Source organism: Lynx canadensis, chromosome F2 (assembly GCF_007474595.2).
Source record: "Lynx canadensis isolate LIC74 chromosome F2, mLynCan4.pri.v2, whole genome shotgun sequence".
Classification (NCBI taxonomy): domain Eukaryota; kingdom Metazoa; phylum Chordata; class Mammalia; order Carnivora; family Felidae; genus Lynx; species Lynx canadensis.
In genome coordinates this window covers 54,666,975-54,683,029 of record NC_044320.2, presented here as the reverse complement: position 1 = coordinate 54,683,029, position 16,055 = coordinate 54,666,975, and the positions used below count along the sequence as shown (strand labels likewise).

The 16,055-nt window shown below is 42.1% G+C and overlaps 1 protein-coding gene across 3 annotated transcripts in view; it reads right to left on the bottom strand.

The window, feature by feature from the left end:
* Nucleotides 1-16,055, bottom strand: part of TPD52 (tumor protein D52) — a 114,210-nt gene that overhangs the window by 19,036 nt on the left and 79,119 nt on the right. For all 3 annotated transcript variants that reach the window (XM_030303815.1, XM_032591962.1, XM_030303814.1), the window contains exons 2-3: nucleotides 5,195-5,310; nucleotides 40-188 (exon numbers count right to left, since the gene is read on the bottom strand). In XM_030303815.1, the coding sequence (XP_030159675.1) occupies nucleotides 40-188; nucleotides 5,195-5,310 (265 nt within the window). The remainder of the gene's footprint in view (nucleotides 1-39; nucleotides 189-5,194; nucleotides 5,311-16,055) is intronic.

Sequence of the window (16,055 nt, the reverse complement as noted above, 5' to 3'; positions counted from 1 at the left end):
TTACATTCTCTAGAAAAATGTATGATCAAGGGGACATACGCAGATGTTGCTGTCACATCCTGCCAGCCTTTGGCAATGTTCTGTTTTAGTTCCTGTAGTGAATTGATCCCAAGTTTCCGTTTGATCTCTGCTAGATGCTTCTCTTTTGCTGCTAACACTTGAGACAGAGTCTGGATTTCTTCTTCTACCTATGAGGAAGGGAGATGGGGTAAAAATATAGCAAAGTTAATATTATTAGTGCAAAACTATACTAAAAGTTCTGGAGAAATTTAAAAACTTTTTTGATTCACTGATCTCTTTAAAAACCAGTTAATAAGTAAACTGGTTATGTGCCGATCTCTCCTGTAGAGCGTCTCTTCTCTTCCTTATATTTCTATCTTGAATTGTCCTCAGCCTTCTCCTCTCTCTGCACGTCTTTACTCAACTATGTCATGGAAGCTTAGGGCTCGAACCTCCACACAGAAGATATTCAAATTATTCTAACATCCACTCTTCTGACCTCTGGTCTGCATTTCCGGCTTGCCAGTTCTAGTAGAAAGCCCCCAAAACTCCTATTTGTGTACCAAATGAAACCTATCTCTACTCTCCACCAAAACGTGCATAGCCAAGCCAAACTGAAAGCCAACCTTCCCATATATTTCATGTGAGTTTATCTGGAAATGTCCGTCCCAGGGCCTGCCAAAGCCACAGACATAAACAAATCAAACTATCTCCCCCGGAGAGCCCCACAGAAGTCCTGTGTGGACCCCCTGACACTGACTGACCAGCCTTAACTGGGCAGTTAGAGGTGGGCCCCTAACCCAAGGACAGCCAACCCATCAAGTAGCCACCAATCAGTGAGTGATGTGCCTGATGTAAAAAGAGATACTCCAGTCTCTCTCATTCAGAAATCCAGCTTGAGAAACTGAGATAACATTGGGAGAAGAAGCTGGGAAGACTTAGATAAAGAAGCCCTGAAGTACAGGTAGGGCACAGTGAGATTATGAGAAATGGAAGCCTTAATATACTTGATGAGGCCAAAAACTCTATGCAGAGGCTAAGAAGGACAGTAAAAGACTTATAGAGTAGGCCAACAAGCTGAGCCAGAAAAACAGAGGGAAAGAGGCAGACCCACAGAAAGAAACAGACCTCATGTGGGAGAGACCTTTTGTCCCAGGAAGCTGAAAAAGTGAGATAGTCATTAATATTCAACCCCTTAGAAAGATGCTTCTCTTGGCTTGTTGCAAAACCATATTCTCAGCCTTGACCTCACACTTCTATGATTTCAAAGACAGCATGGACTTTAAAAAACAACATGTAGTGCTATTAAACTGTTTTCACTGCTGATTAAATCTTTAAAGAACACAAACTGAAGAAAAACAGTACTCGACAAAAGGAGAGAAGGATAAATCGAATGTGATGTGGCTACCAAAACAAACAAAACATAGTTCTGAAGATGGCATTATTAGAAGATAGGTCCAGAACAAAGATAATCCTCTGTGCTTCTCATTCTGCACCAGTTTTAGAAGTCATTTGTAATTGGAATATGGAAAGAAAAAGGCAACAATGAATGAACGAGGTTCAAAATCAAGTAAATTAAATAATTTGCCCTAGGTCATCACACTAATAATGTAGGAACCAGAATTTCAACCCAGGTTTTCAGATTCTACTTCTCAGTTTACTGGTTAATTCTCATTGCACACTATTAGCTTTCCAATACCTCCTTCTCTATCCCAGCTCCGAATTTTCAGACGCTCCAAAGAACTGACTTAAAAGATACATACTCTACCCCGACACTTGTCTGAAGTTTTCACTTCCCCTAATGACAGCTGGCAAGAAAGAACACTATAAATCTTACTGAACAATACATGACCCAGTGTATTCCCTACCTTTGTCGGTTAGATTGTGCTACCAATATACCTGGCTCAGCACATCACGGCTACAATTCCTTAATTCAACATATATATTATGTATCACATACTATGTATATAAAATATACATATTTCAAAATGGAAAAATACATATATATAAAAGAATGACCCTTAAAGCACAAAGAATATATCTGATAAGGATCTAGTATCCATAACACAGAACACACAACCTAATAATAAGGACAAATAATCTAATTAAAAATGGACAAAGGCTTTAAATAGACATTTCACCAAAGAAAATATACAAATGACCAATAATCATATGAGAAAATGCTCAATACCATTCATTAGTGAGAAATTCAAATGAGATCCTACTTCACCTCCACTAGGATGACTATAATAAAAAAGATCACAAGTGTTGGTTGGCAAGGATGTAGAGAAATTGGAGCCCTCATATATTACTAAGGGGAAGATAATGGTGCAGTTTGGCAGTAAAACACTCTGGTGGTTCCTCAAAAAGCTGAACAGAAGAGTTATCATAGGACCCAGGAATCCCACTCCTAGGTATATAGAAGGAAAATTGAAAGCATACAACTGCACGAAACACCTGTACACAAGTATTCACAGTGGCATTATTCTTAACAGCCAAAAAGTAAAAACAACCTAAATCTCCAACAACTGAAGAATGGATAACCAAAACATGGCAGATAGCTATAAAATGGAATATTATTTAGCCAGGAAAAGGAATGGCGTACTAATATGTCTTACAGCATGGATGAACCTTGAAAAAATACTACGTAAGGGAAGCCAGTCCCAAAAGACCACACATTGTCTGACCCCACTTGTATGCAATGCCTAGAATGGGGCAAATCTATAAAAATAGAAAGTAGACCAGTGGTTGCCAAGGGTTGGAGACAAAGGGTAGGCTGGGAGTGACTGCTAATAGAACAGGGTGTCTTTTTTGGGGGATGAAATGTTTTGAATTAGATAGTGGTGATAACTGTACAACCTTGTGAATACACATAAACGAAAGAGGTAGAATTTGATGGCATGCAAATTACATCTCTAAAATGAACCCAAAAAATGAGAGGGGATTTTTTTTATCCCTATTTTATTTAAATGTCTACAACGATCTCAGGCAGTGACTCTGATGTAAAACCTTTCCAAACTGAAAGCTATCATTTGTTGGGACACCTGGGTGGCTCAGTTAAGCATCTGACTTCAGCTCAGGTCATGATCTTGTGGTCCGTGAGTTTGAGCCCTGTGTTGGGCTCTGTGCTGACAGCTCAGAGCCCGGAGCCTGTTTCAGATTATGTGTCTCCCTCTCTCTCTGCCCATTGCCTGATCACACTTTGTCTCTCAAAAATGAATAAATGTTAAAAAATTTAAAAAAAAAAAAGAAATAGATCAAAGACTTAAATATAAGAGCTAAAAGTCTGAGAAAAAAACATAGGGGTAAATCTTCATGATCTGAACTTTCAAAATGGGTTCTTAGATATAACACCAAGAGCAAAAGCAACTAAAGAAAAATTAGATTTTATCAAAATTTAAATTTTTTTAATGTTTATTTTTGAGAGACAGTGAGCAGGGGAGGGGCAGAGAGAAAGAGGGAGACACAGAATCTGAAGCAGGCTCCAGGCTCACAGCTGTCAGCACAGAGCCCGATGCAGGGCTCGAACTCATTAACCACAAGATCATGACCTGAGCCGAAGTCGGACACTTAACCGACTGAACCACCCAGTCGCTCCAGATTCCACCAAAATTTAAACCTCATGAGCATCAAGACACTGTGAAGAAAGTGAAAAAACATACAGGAGAAAATATATCTGGTAAGGGTCTAATACCCAGAATATATAAAGAGCTCAATATCTCAACAACAAAACAGACAATTAAAAGAAAAACTGGGCAAAGAATTTGAATAGATATTTCTCCAAAGAAGGTGTACAAGTGGCTAATAAGCTCACGAATGCTCAATATCATTAGTCATGAGGGAAATACAAATCAAAAGCACAATGAGATACCACTTTACACTCAGAAAGACAGAAAATAACAAATATTGGCAAAGATGTAGAGAAATAGCTGACTGGGATGTAAAATGGTGCCCCTGCTGTGAGTAGTTCGGCAGTTCCCCAAAAAAGTTAAACGTGGGGGGGCGCCTGGGTGGCGCAGTCGGTTAAGCGTCCGACATCAGCCAGGTCACGATCTCGCGGTCCGTGAGTTCGAGCCCCGCGTCAGGCTCTGGGCTGATGGCTCAGAGCCTGGAGCCTGTTTCTGATTCTGTGTCTCCCTCTCTCTCTGCCCCTCCCCCGTTCATGCTCTGTCTCTCTCTGTCCCAAAAATAAATAAAAAACGTTGAAAAAAAATTAAAAAAAAAAAAACTTAAACGTGGAATTATCATCTGATGTAGCAATCCCACTTCTAGATATAGATCCAAAGGAACTAAAAACAGGTATTCAAACAAGTACTTTTATACAAACGTTCCCAGCTCAGTGCCTACAATTATAAAAATGTGGAAACCACACAAATGTCCATCAACACACAAAGAGAGAAACAAAATGTGGAAAACACAAAAAATGGAATATTATTCAACCATAAAAAATAGTAAAGTACCAATACGTGCTACAACAAGAATGAACCTCAAAAAACATTATGCTAAGTGAACCTAAAAAATATACACAAAGTAACATATTATATGATTCCATTTAAATAAAATATCCAGAATCAGTAAATCCATACAGACAAGACATAAAGCTGACTATTGTTGCCAGGGGATGAGGGAGGAGAGATTGAGGACGCCAGTTTAATGAGTATGCGTCTCCCCTGGGAATGATAAAATTGTTCTGGAACTACAGAACTGTAGCTGTACAACAATGTGATAGCTGTACAACAATGTGAATGTGCTAAATGCCACTGAATTGTACACTTTCAAGTGGTTAATTTTAAGAAAAAGAGAGAAAAAGGGAGGGGAGGAAAGAGGGCTCAAAGTGCCTATATCCACAACACAGCAAAGGAGACGCCAGAGTCACTGATGGAGGGGCAAAGCCAAGGGTATCAGACTTAGTGCAGCCCCTGAGACGGTATCCACTATTCCTCCTCTCATCCATTTCCTCCATCACACTCTACTTCTCAGACTCCCTTCACCCATTATAGACCCTTTTTCCTATAAAAACAAACTGGTATCATGCTCTTGTATTTCTTCTCCCCCACTCAAGACCTCTAGGAAAAGTAAATGCAGGTTGCTTTCTCTCCCCTGGAACCAATGATGCGTTGTTACCTTGTGCTTTAGAAACACAAATGACACTGTAAGGGCAAAACAGGAAGTTCCGAAAGGAATGCTTCTTTACCTTTGCAAGTTCTCTTCTTAGTTCTTGTTGCTCCTCCTCTGATAGGGTCTCTGTGGCACTGATCGTGGCTGCAACATCTTCTCCTTCCTCGGGTACTGGGTCTGTTCTCAGCAGACCTTGTTGGGGATTTAAAAAAAGAGTCCGTAAGGTATGAAGGCTGTGTAAAATTCTCCCTTAGGCTTCTTTACTGCCCCAATGAGAATAAAACCAATTAGACCGGATCCACACATCAACTTTCTATACCTTCAAATGACCTGGCTCTCCCTCTACAGGACAAAAGAAAGTCTGAGCTACCACTAAAAACCGCCAAATTGCACTCTGCCAAAATACGAATTTAAAAAATACAGCATTCGCTCAGATTCTGTTCGTTTCCACAATATAGTTACTGCAAAGGAGAAGAGTTAAGAGGCCAAGAATGGGATCTTGCCAAGGCTTCAAATGTTAAACTAGTAAATCAGACTAATTTACACTAACAAGGAAAGAGGTTTGTAAATGTCTCTAATTTCCTCTGCTAATCAAATCCAGCAACTTAACCTCAGTCGTGAACTGAACAAACTCAATGCCTACAAAAATTTTATTCCAGAAAAAATAAAATAATTTATTACATTTCTTTCCATTGTTAGTGGAGGTAGGAAACACCTTCCTGTAGCTTTAAAAAAAAAAAAAAAAAAAAAATATATATATATATATATATATATATATATATATATCATCCAGATAACCTTTAAAAAGTCCTAACGTATGCAGAAATGACCAACACTCACATAAAAGCTTTCCAAGTTATTTAAGACCAACATGGCCACACTCACTCCTCTGGAAGAGGGCCGACCACAGTGGTCCCTTCAGGAAGAATCTGGTATTTCTCAAGTGGCCAAGAAGGCATCTGACCCTCAGCAACCCTTCCGTCTCTCTGCCAACCAACCATGCCCAACGCTAGGGTTAGGTCAGCAAGGCCCCCAAACCTTGGGCGCAAAATTTAAGGTGGCACCAAAAAACTCAATATAAATAATTTTAATATTTTCATGCAATAGTTTTCAAATATCAAAGTTAATTCAAAGAATCTATGATGCACAAAATATCAAAATTTTAAGTAGGCTCAGTATTACTGATTTTTCCTTCCACCTCAAGGCTCCAAAATGGCTTTGCACAGCACTGTTTCTCATCTTGTTTTTTTTTTTAAACATTTTTTTAAAAGTTTATTTATTTATTTTGAGGGGGGAGGGGCAGAGAGAAAGGGAGACAGAATCCCAAGCAGGCTCCACTGTTTGCACAGAGCCCAGCGTGGGGCTCTAATCGACGAGCCGTGAGATCGTGACCTGAGCAGAAATCAAAAGTCAGACACTTAACTGACTGAGCCACCTCTGATCTTGTCTTCATTTAACTTTTTTTTAAGTTTATTATTTATTTTGGGGTGGGGGGGAGAGGGAGAGAGGGGGAGAGGCAAAGAGAAATGGGGGCAGGGAGAGAGAGAGAATCCCAAGCAGGCTTCACATTGTCAGCACACAGCCTGACACAGGGCTTGAGCCCACAAATCACTGGATCATGACCTGAGCTGAACCAAGAGTCAGATGCTTAACCGACTGAGCCACCCAGGCACCCCCTGATCTTGTCTTTATTTAAAAGGTTAGGGGGCACCTGGGTGGATCAGTTGGTTAGGCATCTGACTTCAGCTCAGGTCATGATCTCGCGGTTTGTGAGTTCGAGCCCCGCATCAGGCTCTGTGCTGGCAGCTCAGAGCCTGGAGCCTGCTTCGGGTTCTGTGTCTTCCTCTCTCTCTGCCCCTCCCATGCTCATGCTCTGTCTCTCTCTGTCTCTCAAGAATAAATAAACGTTAAAAAAAATTTAAAGGTTAGTATTTTGTTCATCCTCATTTCATTTTAATTTTTTTGAATATTGCATTAACATTGTCTGTCTTGATCACAGGGCATTTTGGTGCCCTCTTGAATTTTACAGCTAAGGCAGGGGGCCGCTGGCCTCACTTGTTTTACCGTAGTCACAGAGGTTTGGGTTTTCTTAGTCTCCTCTGGCAACAGAGTTTTTTCATAGGGAACCAGAGAAAGGTCTCCTCCTTCTCCTGCTCTTCGCCTCTTTCTGCCACTGGGGATTAAAGCAATCACGGTTCCACACCACCCCCACGTCCATTTCTGAGACGCGCTAGTTCAGCCATAGCAGCAATGTGGCATCCAGCCCAAAGCAAGATGCCAGGCAGCAGATGACAGACTTCACAGGCAGGCGGAAAAGGAAGGGGTGAGAATAACCACGCTGTTCAACAAGCAGCCAGCACCATGGCAAAGCTAAGAGAAGTATGTGGATCAATGACACAGCACGTATGGACGTTGTGTACAAGGTACAAAGACACCTGTTGCAGGGTCCGCTGCATATCAACTGCTAACGGTACTTAATAATTATAACAGCAATAATCATTAGCACAACAGTACCAAAACAGTGCCCACCGGAAAGGTGTTTACAGAACCGCTAAGGGCATAAACTACAAATAAAACAATTCCAAAAACCGAAAACCAGAGTTGCAAACAGAGAATGAGTAAGTCTTCTAATGCAGAGACAATATGTGACAGATACAGTCCGTAGACGGAAAAGATCAATGAGTAACTGCTTCTACAGGCCCCCTCTAAAATGTCTTTGGACGGCCCAAGTAACATTCCTGTGATAGAAACCTGACCATGTCCCCCTTTCCAGCTTACAGTCCGTTAGTGGTTCCCCACTGTTTTCAAGACAAAATTCAAACCGGTACTTTAGCACACAGGCCTTACTGGGCCCACCCCCTGCTGTCTGTCATTGGAACCCTCACACGCTGACTCCAGCCAAATCCGACTGTGGGTAAAGGCGTGTATGGTCAGAAATCACTGAAGAGGGTCCATGTGTGCTTGCAAATTTATCCCCTGTACCACATTATGTGATGAAGAGTAGGAGATTGAGGACAGAAGAGGACTACATGGTGACAATCATGTAAGGCAATACAGTACGAACCGTAACAAAGTTAATTGTAAACATTCTTTATTTTTAATGTTTTGCTCAGACTTCTCAAATCTCCAACTAGAACAAGACTCAAAAAAAAAAAAAAACAAAAACCCTGGCTCTAAACCATGCCTTAAAACATAAAGCCTCTTTCATGCTTTTTAATAAATACTAGTTTGCAAATCTGCTTAAGAAGAAAAATTTAATATGTAAGTACTAACAGTGGTTTATGCACAGCTGCCCAATTCCAAAAAGAATCTAGAGGGATTCTGATACGATTCAAGCATTTAGTTAGGCTACCAGGGAAATTAAATATCTCAGAAAAGGGGGTCATAGAGTTGTCCACAGTTGGCCTCAAGGCCTCCAAGATGACCTTTGAGATTTTATATTCCCAATCTAAGTAATTTAGTAATTACATGTTCTGCTTTTTCCATATTAGCCTCTAGGTGGCAGCAAATTATCAACCTTAAAATTTAAAGGCGAGGTTTGGGGGCGCCTGCGTGGCTCAGTGGGTTAAAACTTCTGGCTTCTGCGCAGGTCACGAGAGTTTGAGCCCCGTATCCAGCTCTGTGCTGACAGCTCAGAGCCTGGAGCCTGCTTCAGATTCTGTGTCTCTCTCTCTCTTGTCCCTCCCTTGCTTGTGCTCTGTCTCTCTCTCTCTCTCTCTCAAAAATAAATAAACATTAAAAAAAAAAAAGTGAGGTTTGTTTTGGGATAATCAACTCAGCGGAGAAAAATGAAAAATGAAGAACATGGATATCAAAATCACTGGCAAAACAGGACAGTCATGACTTCGGAAAATTATTAATAAGCCACAACCACACCCCCATAGAGTGCATTTCATTCTATGTATATCCAAATCTGAACTAAGTGGTCCAAATAGAAGTACAACACTTCTGTGGTGTGTGGATTACCATTTACAGATGACAAAACCGAAGCTTACGGAGGTTAAGCAACTTGCCTGTGGTAACATACCTGAATACATGGAGTTGTGATTTTGAACCTAGAGGGTTTGATTTGAAAATATATGTTTAGGAGTGCCTGGGTGGCTCAGTTGTTTAAGCGTCTAACTTCGGCTCAGGTCATGATCTCATGGTTTGTGGGTTTGAGCCCCGCTTCAGACTCTGTGCTGACAGCTCAGAGCCTGGAGCCTGCTTCGGATTCTGTGTCTCCCTCTCTCTCTGCCCCTCCTCCTATCCCTCCCCTGTTCATTCTCTCTCTCTCAAAAAAATAATTAAAAAAAATTTTTAAGCATATGCTTAAAGTCACTGATGTCCAAAGTACACATGAAGAGTAGGGGCTGAAGATCTGACTTGTAAGATCTCTAGAAACAACAATGATTAAGACTGTATGAAGGAAAAGAGTCTGGCAGACTAGATCAAAAGCAATCTCTGGTTCCAAATGTAAGGTTTCTCCAAACCTGGCACCTCAGAAGTTTCTCTATATATTATCCAATTTCCCATATGTTAAGTAAGAGTGCAATATTTATTGTAGAGGCAGAGTCTGCCTTTGGGGAGAAAAAAATAACTTCTCATTCACAACGCAAGTTGGGAAATGGCAAAATTTTAACATACAGGTTACTTAAAACTGTAATGCAAAAAAATCTTATTTAATCATTCATTTTAATGTTCCTTCCTCAGAATCTGATGGAAAACTGTTTTTAAAAGATGGTAAAGAGGGACAAAATACGATTAATATTTATTGAGGTCTAATATACAACCAGGGAGATTCATGTTACCTCCTTTTTGAAAAAGCATCTTACAACCAACATGTGATGAAAGGAGTACTTTTTATTCACACTACGAAACTGAGGCCCTCTGCGGTTAGTAATTTGCCCAGAATCACAGGTGAGATTAAAATGCAGGTTTTTCTGACTGTCAACTCTTGCTCCTTCGCCTACACTTTTTTATTTATTTATTTATTTTTGAGAGAGAGAGAGAGAGAGAGAGAGAGAGGGAGAGAAAGTTGGGGAGAGGCAGAGAGAGGGAGACAGGAGATACGAAGCAGGCTCTGCACTGTCAATGCAGAACCTGATGTGGGGCTCGAACTCACTAACCGTGAAATCATGACCTGAGCTGAAGTCAGATGCTTAATATCGACTGCATCACCCAGGCACCCCTCACCTACACTTTTTCTTAAGGAAATTCCAACCAGTGGGGAGGATAGAGAGCAGGTGACAGAAGGGACGAAGGGCATGCTGGAAGCAGAGGGCCGGGTCCTTCATTTTTTAATTTTTTTTTTTTAATGTTTGTCTATTTTTGAGAGAGATGGAGTGTGAGTGGCAAAGGGGGAGGGGCAGAGAGAGAGAGGGAGACACAGAATTTGAAGCAAGCTCCAGGCTCCGAGCTGTCAGCACAGAGCCCTACACGGGGCTCAAACCCAAGAACCACGAGATCATGACCTGAGCCAAAGTCGGGCAGTTAACCGACTGAGCCACCCAGGCACCCCGGCCAGGGTCTTCTCCACAGGGACTTCCACTTCACTGAGGGTCACGAACGTATGTGGATCCCAGGCTGAAAGTCACAGATACCATCACTGAGCCCACATGACCAAAAATCGGAGATAATTTGTTCTATCTGGTTGTTTCTACATTAGCCACTTCCTCAATTCCTCTCGTTGTGCAAACAGCCCACCCGTCTCCCCCAGCACCCCCCTGGAGAGTTAGGTAGCAGGGAGAGCCTGCAGCCCACTGACAGGCAAACTGTTGGGTGCCCAGATGAGAGGCCCACTGCCAAGGGAGTGACGACGAAGATGAACAGAGACCAGGAAGATGATGCCCCATCAATCCTAAGACACAATTGTTTATTATACATTTACAACTTTGGACTTGAAGTGCACTGACAGCCAGCCAGTTAGGCAGTCCTTGTGGCAAAGTTGTTTATCACCTGTAAATATGCTCCAAAATTTGCAAAATGGGTGCCAGGTACTTAGAAAATCGCAGGCCTCTCTTTTTTTTTTTTTTTTTTTTAATTTTTTTTTTCAACGTTTTTTATTTATTTTTGGGACAGAGAGAGACAGAGCATGAACGGGGGAGGGGCAGAGAGAGAGGGAGACACAGAATCGGAAACAGGGCTCCAGGCTCTGAGCCATCAGCCCAGAGCCCGACGCGGGGCTCGAACTCACGGACCGCGAGATCGTGACCTGGCTGAAGTCGGACGCTTAACCGACTGCGCCACCCAGGCGCCCCAGCAGGCCTCTCTTTTAAGAAAGTCTGCATCACAGACATCCTGTGTGAGGAAAATAAAGCAAGACACGGATTACTCCCAGTTGAAAAGCAATTCTGGTAAGTTACTGCATGTGAAGATGTTTCAGGAAAACCGAAACTTGGTTTACTTAACTACTATGCACAGGAGTGTCACAGTCAACATATATGTCTGATTAAATAAAAAACAGTGTTAATAAGCATAACATGTTTAAGTAAAATTAAAGCATTGCCTTTTCGTCTTTTAACTTGCAGCACTGTTTCCCTTTAACGAACAAATACTATTTTTTTAAATGTTTATTTTTTAAAGAAGGGGGGAGAGGGACAGAGAAAGACAGGGGGACAGAGGATCCCAAGCAGGGTGTGCACTGACAGCAGAGACCCCAACACGGGGCTCGAACTCATGAACCACGTGATCATGACCTGAGCCAAAGTCAGACGTTGAACTGACTGAGCCACCCAGGCGCCCCAATGAACAAATACTATTAACAGTACATCCTAGAATTTGCGGTTTCTTAGAAGAGATGAAATGCAACACTCCAGATTCCTGAAAACTCATTAGTAATTTGAGGACAACGAAGCTCTCGGGTCTTTAGCTTCAGTGGAAATGTGTGTGATGTGCTCGCATGGTAGGGAAGAACAGGAAGAATGGAAAAAGATTCCAGTCTTGACCATGTCTCTAGTTCCAGACTATAAAACCCTGATGTCACACCCTTATCTTCTCATCTCGATACTACAAGCACCAAGAACAGAGCAAATGTTATTAATGCTTTATTTGAACAGATTTCCTGGTTAAAGATTGATTCAAATGAAGTTTCTCCTTACTTTCCGATGCATAGCCACCTCTTCGACACATACTCCCCAAAATTTCAACCAGGAAAGGAAGCAAGGCCTTTTTTTAAATACAAACTGTTTGTTTGGTTTTTTTTTAATTTTTTTTTTAACGTTTATTTATTTTTGAGACAGAGAGACAGAGCATGAACAGGGGAGGGGCAGAGAGAGAGGGAGACACAGAATCTGAAACAGGTTCCAGGCTCTGAGCTGTCAGCACAGAGCTCGACGCGGGGCTCGAACCCACGGACCATGAGATCATGACCTGAGCCGAAGTCGGACGCTTAACCGACCGAGCCACCCAGGCGCCCCACAAATTTTGAACCTACAATTAAAATTAAGCCATGATGAAGGGTTGGGTGAGTACCTTTCTGCTCGGGTGCTATGGATGCATCCCAACCCACCCCACAGCGGAGCACCCACCGCAGTGGTTCTCTCCTCCCTGCAGTTCAGCTTTGACCTTTTACCCAATTAAGACCAACTGCTTCCCCTCAAGAGTTTCTATGACGGTCAGTTGAAAACTTTTTAGCCATTTTCACATCATTTCAGATCTGAAAAAAAACTTTGGATCATTTCATCAAAATACTTTATTGAATAATATGAGGAAACTAGGGGCAGGGATTTTTTTTCTAAAGAGTAGAAGAAGATAAGCATGAACTTTGAAATTAGATGGGCTGTAGGTTGACTTGTGTCCCCCAAACGGATACATTCCATTTCCTAAGACCCTGCACCTGCCAATGTGTTATTTGGAAACAGGTTTCTGCAAATATAGTCAAGATGAGATCACAGTGAATTAGGGTGGGCCCTAATCCAATGACTGGTGTCCTTATAAGAAGGAAATTTAGACACAGAAACCCAGAAAGAACATCATGGAAACGTACAGAGCACACAGAGACGCAGAGACAGCTCCATGTGCCATGGAGGAGGACTGGAGGGATACAACTGCAAGTTAAGGAATGCCCACAACCAGCAGAAGCTAGGATGAGGCAAGGAAGGGTTTCCCTACAGAAGGTGCATGGCCCTGCTGACGCCTTCATTTTGGACTTCTAGCCACCAGAGCTGAGACAGAACACATTTCTGTTGTTTAAGTCACTCAATTTGGGGCACTTTGTTATGGCAGCCCTAGGAGACTGAGCCCCCCCCCCAAAAAAAAAACCCATTACCTCTTTTAAAAACAACACATGGGGCGCCTGGGTAGCTCAGTCAATTAAGCATCCAACTCTTGATCTCGGCTCAGGTCGTGATCTCACCGTTCATGAGTTCGAGCCCTGTGTTGGCCTCCTCGCTGACAGCACAGAGCCTGCTTTGGATTCTGTCTCTCCCTCTCTCTGCCCCTCCCCTGCACTCTCTCTCTCAAAATAAATAAACTTTACAATAAACAAACGAATATTAAAAACATGCACTACCACCTAGCTCTCCAGGCTTCTGGAAGAACAGTTTAAAGGATGATGAACACAGAGAGTGGGCACATATTAGATGTTCGGTAAGGACATGCTATTGCCCCATTTTTCCATGTGCTACATGTATTACATGCGTTCTCTCCTCTTCCATGAAGCATGGTTCACAGGGTCCCCTCACTTCCCGTCTCTCTTCAACCCCCTTCCACCTGTGTCTGCCTCTCCTCTGCATCCTCAAAATGACAGCTGTCAATCATCATGTTATTTGATACCTCCAAGGCATCAGCACTGAACCTTGGTCTGGAATCTTCCCTCCTGTGACACCTCCCCATCTGCCCTCCTGGGATTTTTCTTCTTACCTCTGAGATATGGCTTTGTCTCACTCCCCCCACCAGGCATCTACTTCATGCCTCCCCTCTGAACCCACTGCTCCTGCCTTGATTCAATCTCTCATGATTTCTTGCTCAGAATCTTGCCCCTAAAGGTCTCTGATGGTGTCTGTCCCTCCAATCCATTCACCACCCTGCCACTAGAGTGAGCTTCTAAAGTAAAGTATGACTCTGACCATAGCATTCCCTTGCCTTAAATCCTTCTAGGGTTTCCCACTTCCTAGTAAAGCTCAATGCTCTTGACAATCGGGAGCCCACAAACTCCATCTCCTGCCCAACACAGTCACTGCATCTTCCAACCTGCGGTTCCTACGAAGACATGCTTTTTATTGTGAGTAATGCATTAACTCAAAAAGTAAAATAAACTGCCTTCCATACACTTTTGCCCATTTAATTTTTTTGTGGTAGAATATACAACATAAAACCTGCCATCCTAACCCATTTTTAAGCATACAACTCAGTGGCATTAACAACATTCACAATGTTCTACCGCAACCTCCACCGGCTCTTTCCAAATCATGCCCTCTTTTTCTTATGTCTCTGCACCTGTTATTTTCTCTTCTGGAAACCCCCTCCTTATTTCCAAGTCCCATTCATTTCAATAAATCAGTGTTAAGAGTCTCCTGTTCTTGGAGGCTTTCTTTGGACCCTGTGCCCATGCCCTGCTCTGGGTATAACACTCTGTATGCAATGTCTACTGTACTTAGAACACAGGCTTCGGGGCTGAGCAACATTCGACCTCAGCACTGTGTTACGATCCTGCATCTTTAGCCCAGCATCGCATCTGGTACACAGATGCTCAGTAGTACTCTCGGAATACATTAATTACAGTTGAGTTAGGGAAGAACTCAGTCTCCCTTCACTGTCTACCTTCTATCTTGAACTTTTAATTTTGTATCTCATTCTTATTTCAGTGCCTTCACCTACAGAGGTTTTCTATTGAAAACACAAAAAAATTAAAATTCTTTTAAATAAATAAAAACCTGAAACAGACATAAGATGTCATTTTTCTAAAGAAAAGCACAACTTCTGTCTCATATATAATCTATACAAAGACTGTTACATTTGCAGCAGGTCATATACCTTCACGTTACGAAGCACATTCACAGCCACACACACCGCGGCTGTACACGTGGGACACGAGTGGTATTACAGGAGGAGGAATATGATGTCAGCTGCTCCCAAGATATTCAGTTAGGAGGGAAAAAGCTGCAGAGGAGGAGTCTAAGATAATGTGCTATTTAGTTAACACCGCCTACTCAAGAGAGAAGTTGTTAGAGTATAATGGAGCCCTAGAAGCTTCTCTAGGAAATAAAACTGTATACACCTCTCTTACACAATCTTCAGAGGCAACCATGGCTTTAGGACCAGGCAGAGTAGGAATAGGAAACTTAAATCTCTTTCCCTGTGCCCCTCCCTAACTTGCACATGTGCTCTCTCGCTCGCTCGCTCTCTCTCTCTCTCTCTCTCTCTCTCTGTCAAAATAAACTATACATTAAAAGAAAAATTAATCTATAGCACTTAGGAGCTGGAAGGAACCATAAGAACCCATTTGGCCTAACACTGCCTTCTGGCAAGTGAGTGTCAAAATCGTTCAAGACAAGGTAGGGAATTTGGCCTTTTAAAAGTGCAGTATTTTACAGAGCTGTTGTCCAAGCATGGGCAAAGGGAAGTAAGAGATTAAACTTTACGGAGAAGCTCAGAGGCAGACCAACCTTCCCTTCTCCATTCCCTGGTCCTCTCCAGGTAACAGCCTGAAACAGCAACTCGGGCCTTCCCAGGCCGAGGCAGGTCCCGCCCCAGCATCGCCACCTCACGCTGCGATAACCTCGCTTCCTTGGGTGTTCGGTCCACATATTTTTGCAATTCTGTTTAAATAGGGTACAAATACTATTCCTGGTCTCTTTTAAAGTTTATGATATTAGATATTTGGTCTGCTTTTCAGCATGATTGCATTACATTTTTTGGACCCAAATATCTGTTTGTAGAAATATTTAAAATACACAATTTCCATTATGATGTTGAAGGAAAGAAAGAAAGAAAGAAAGAAAGAAAGAAAGAAAGAA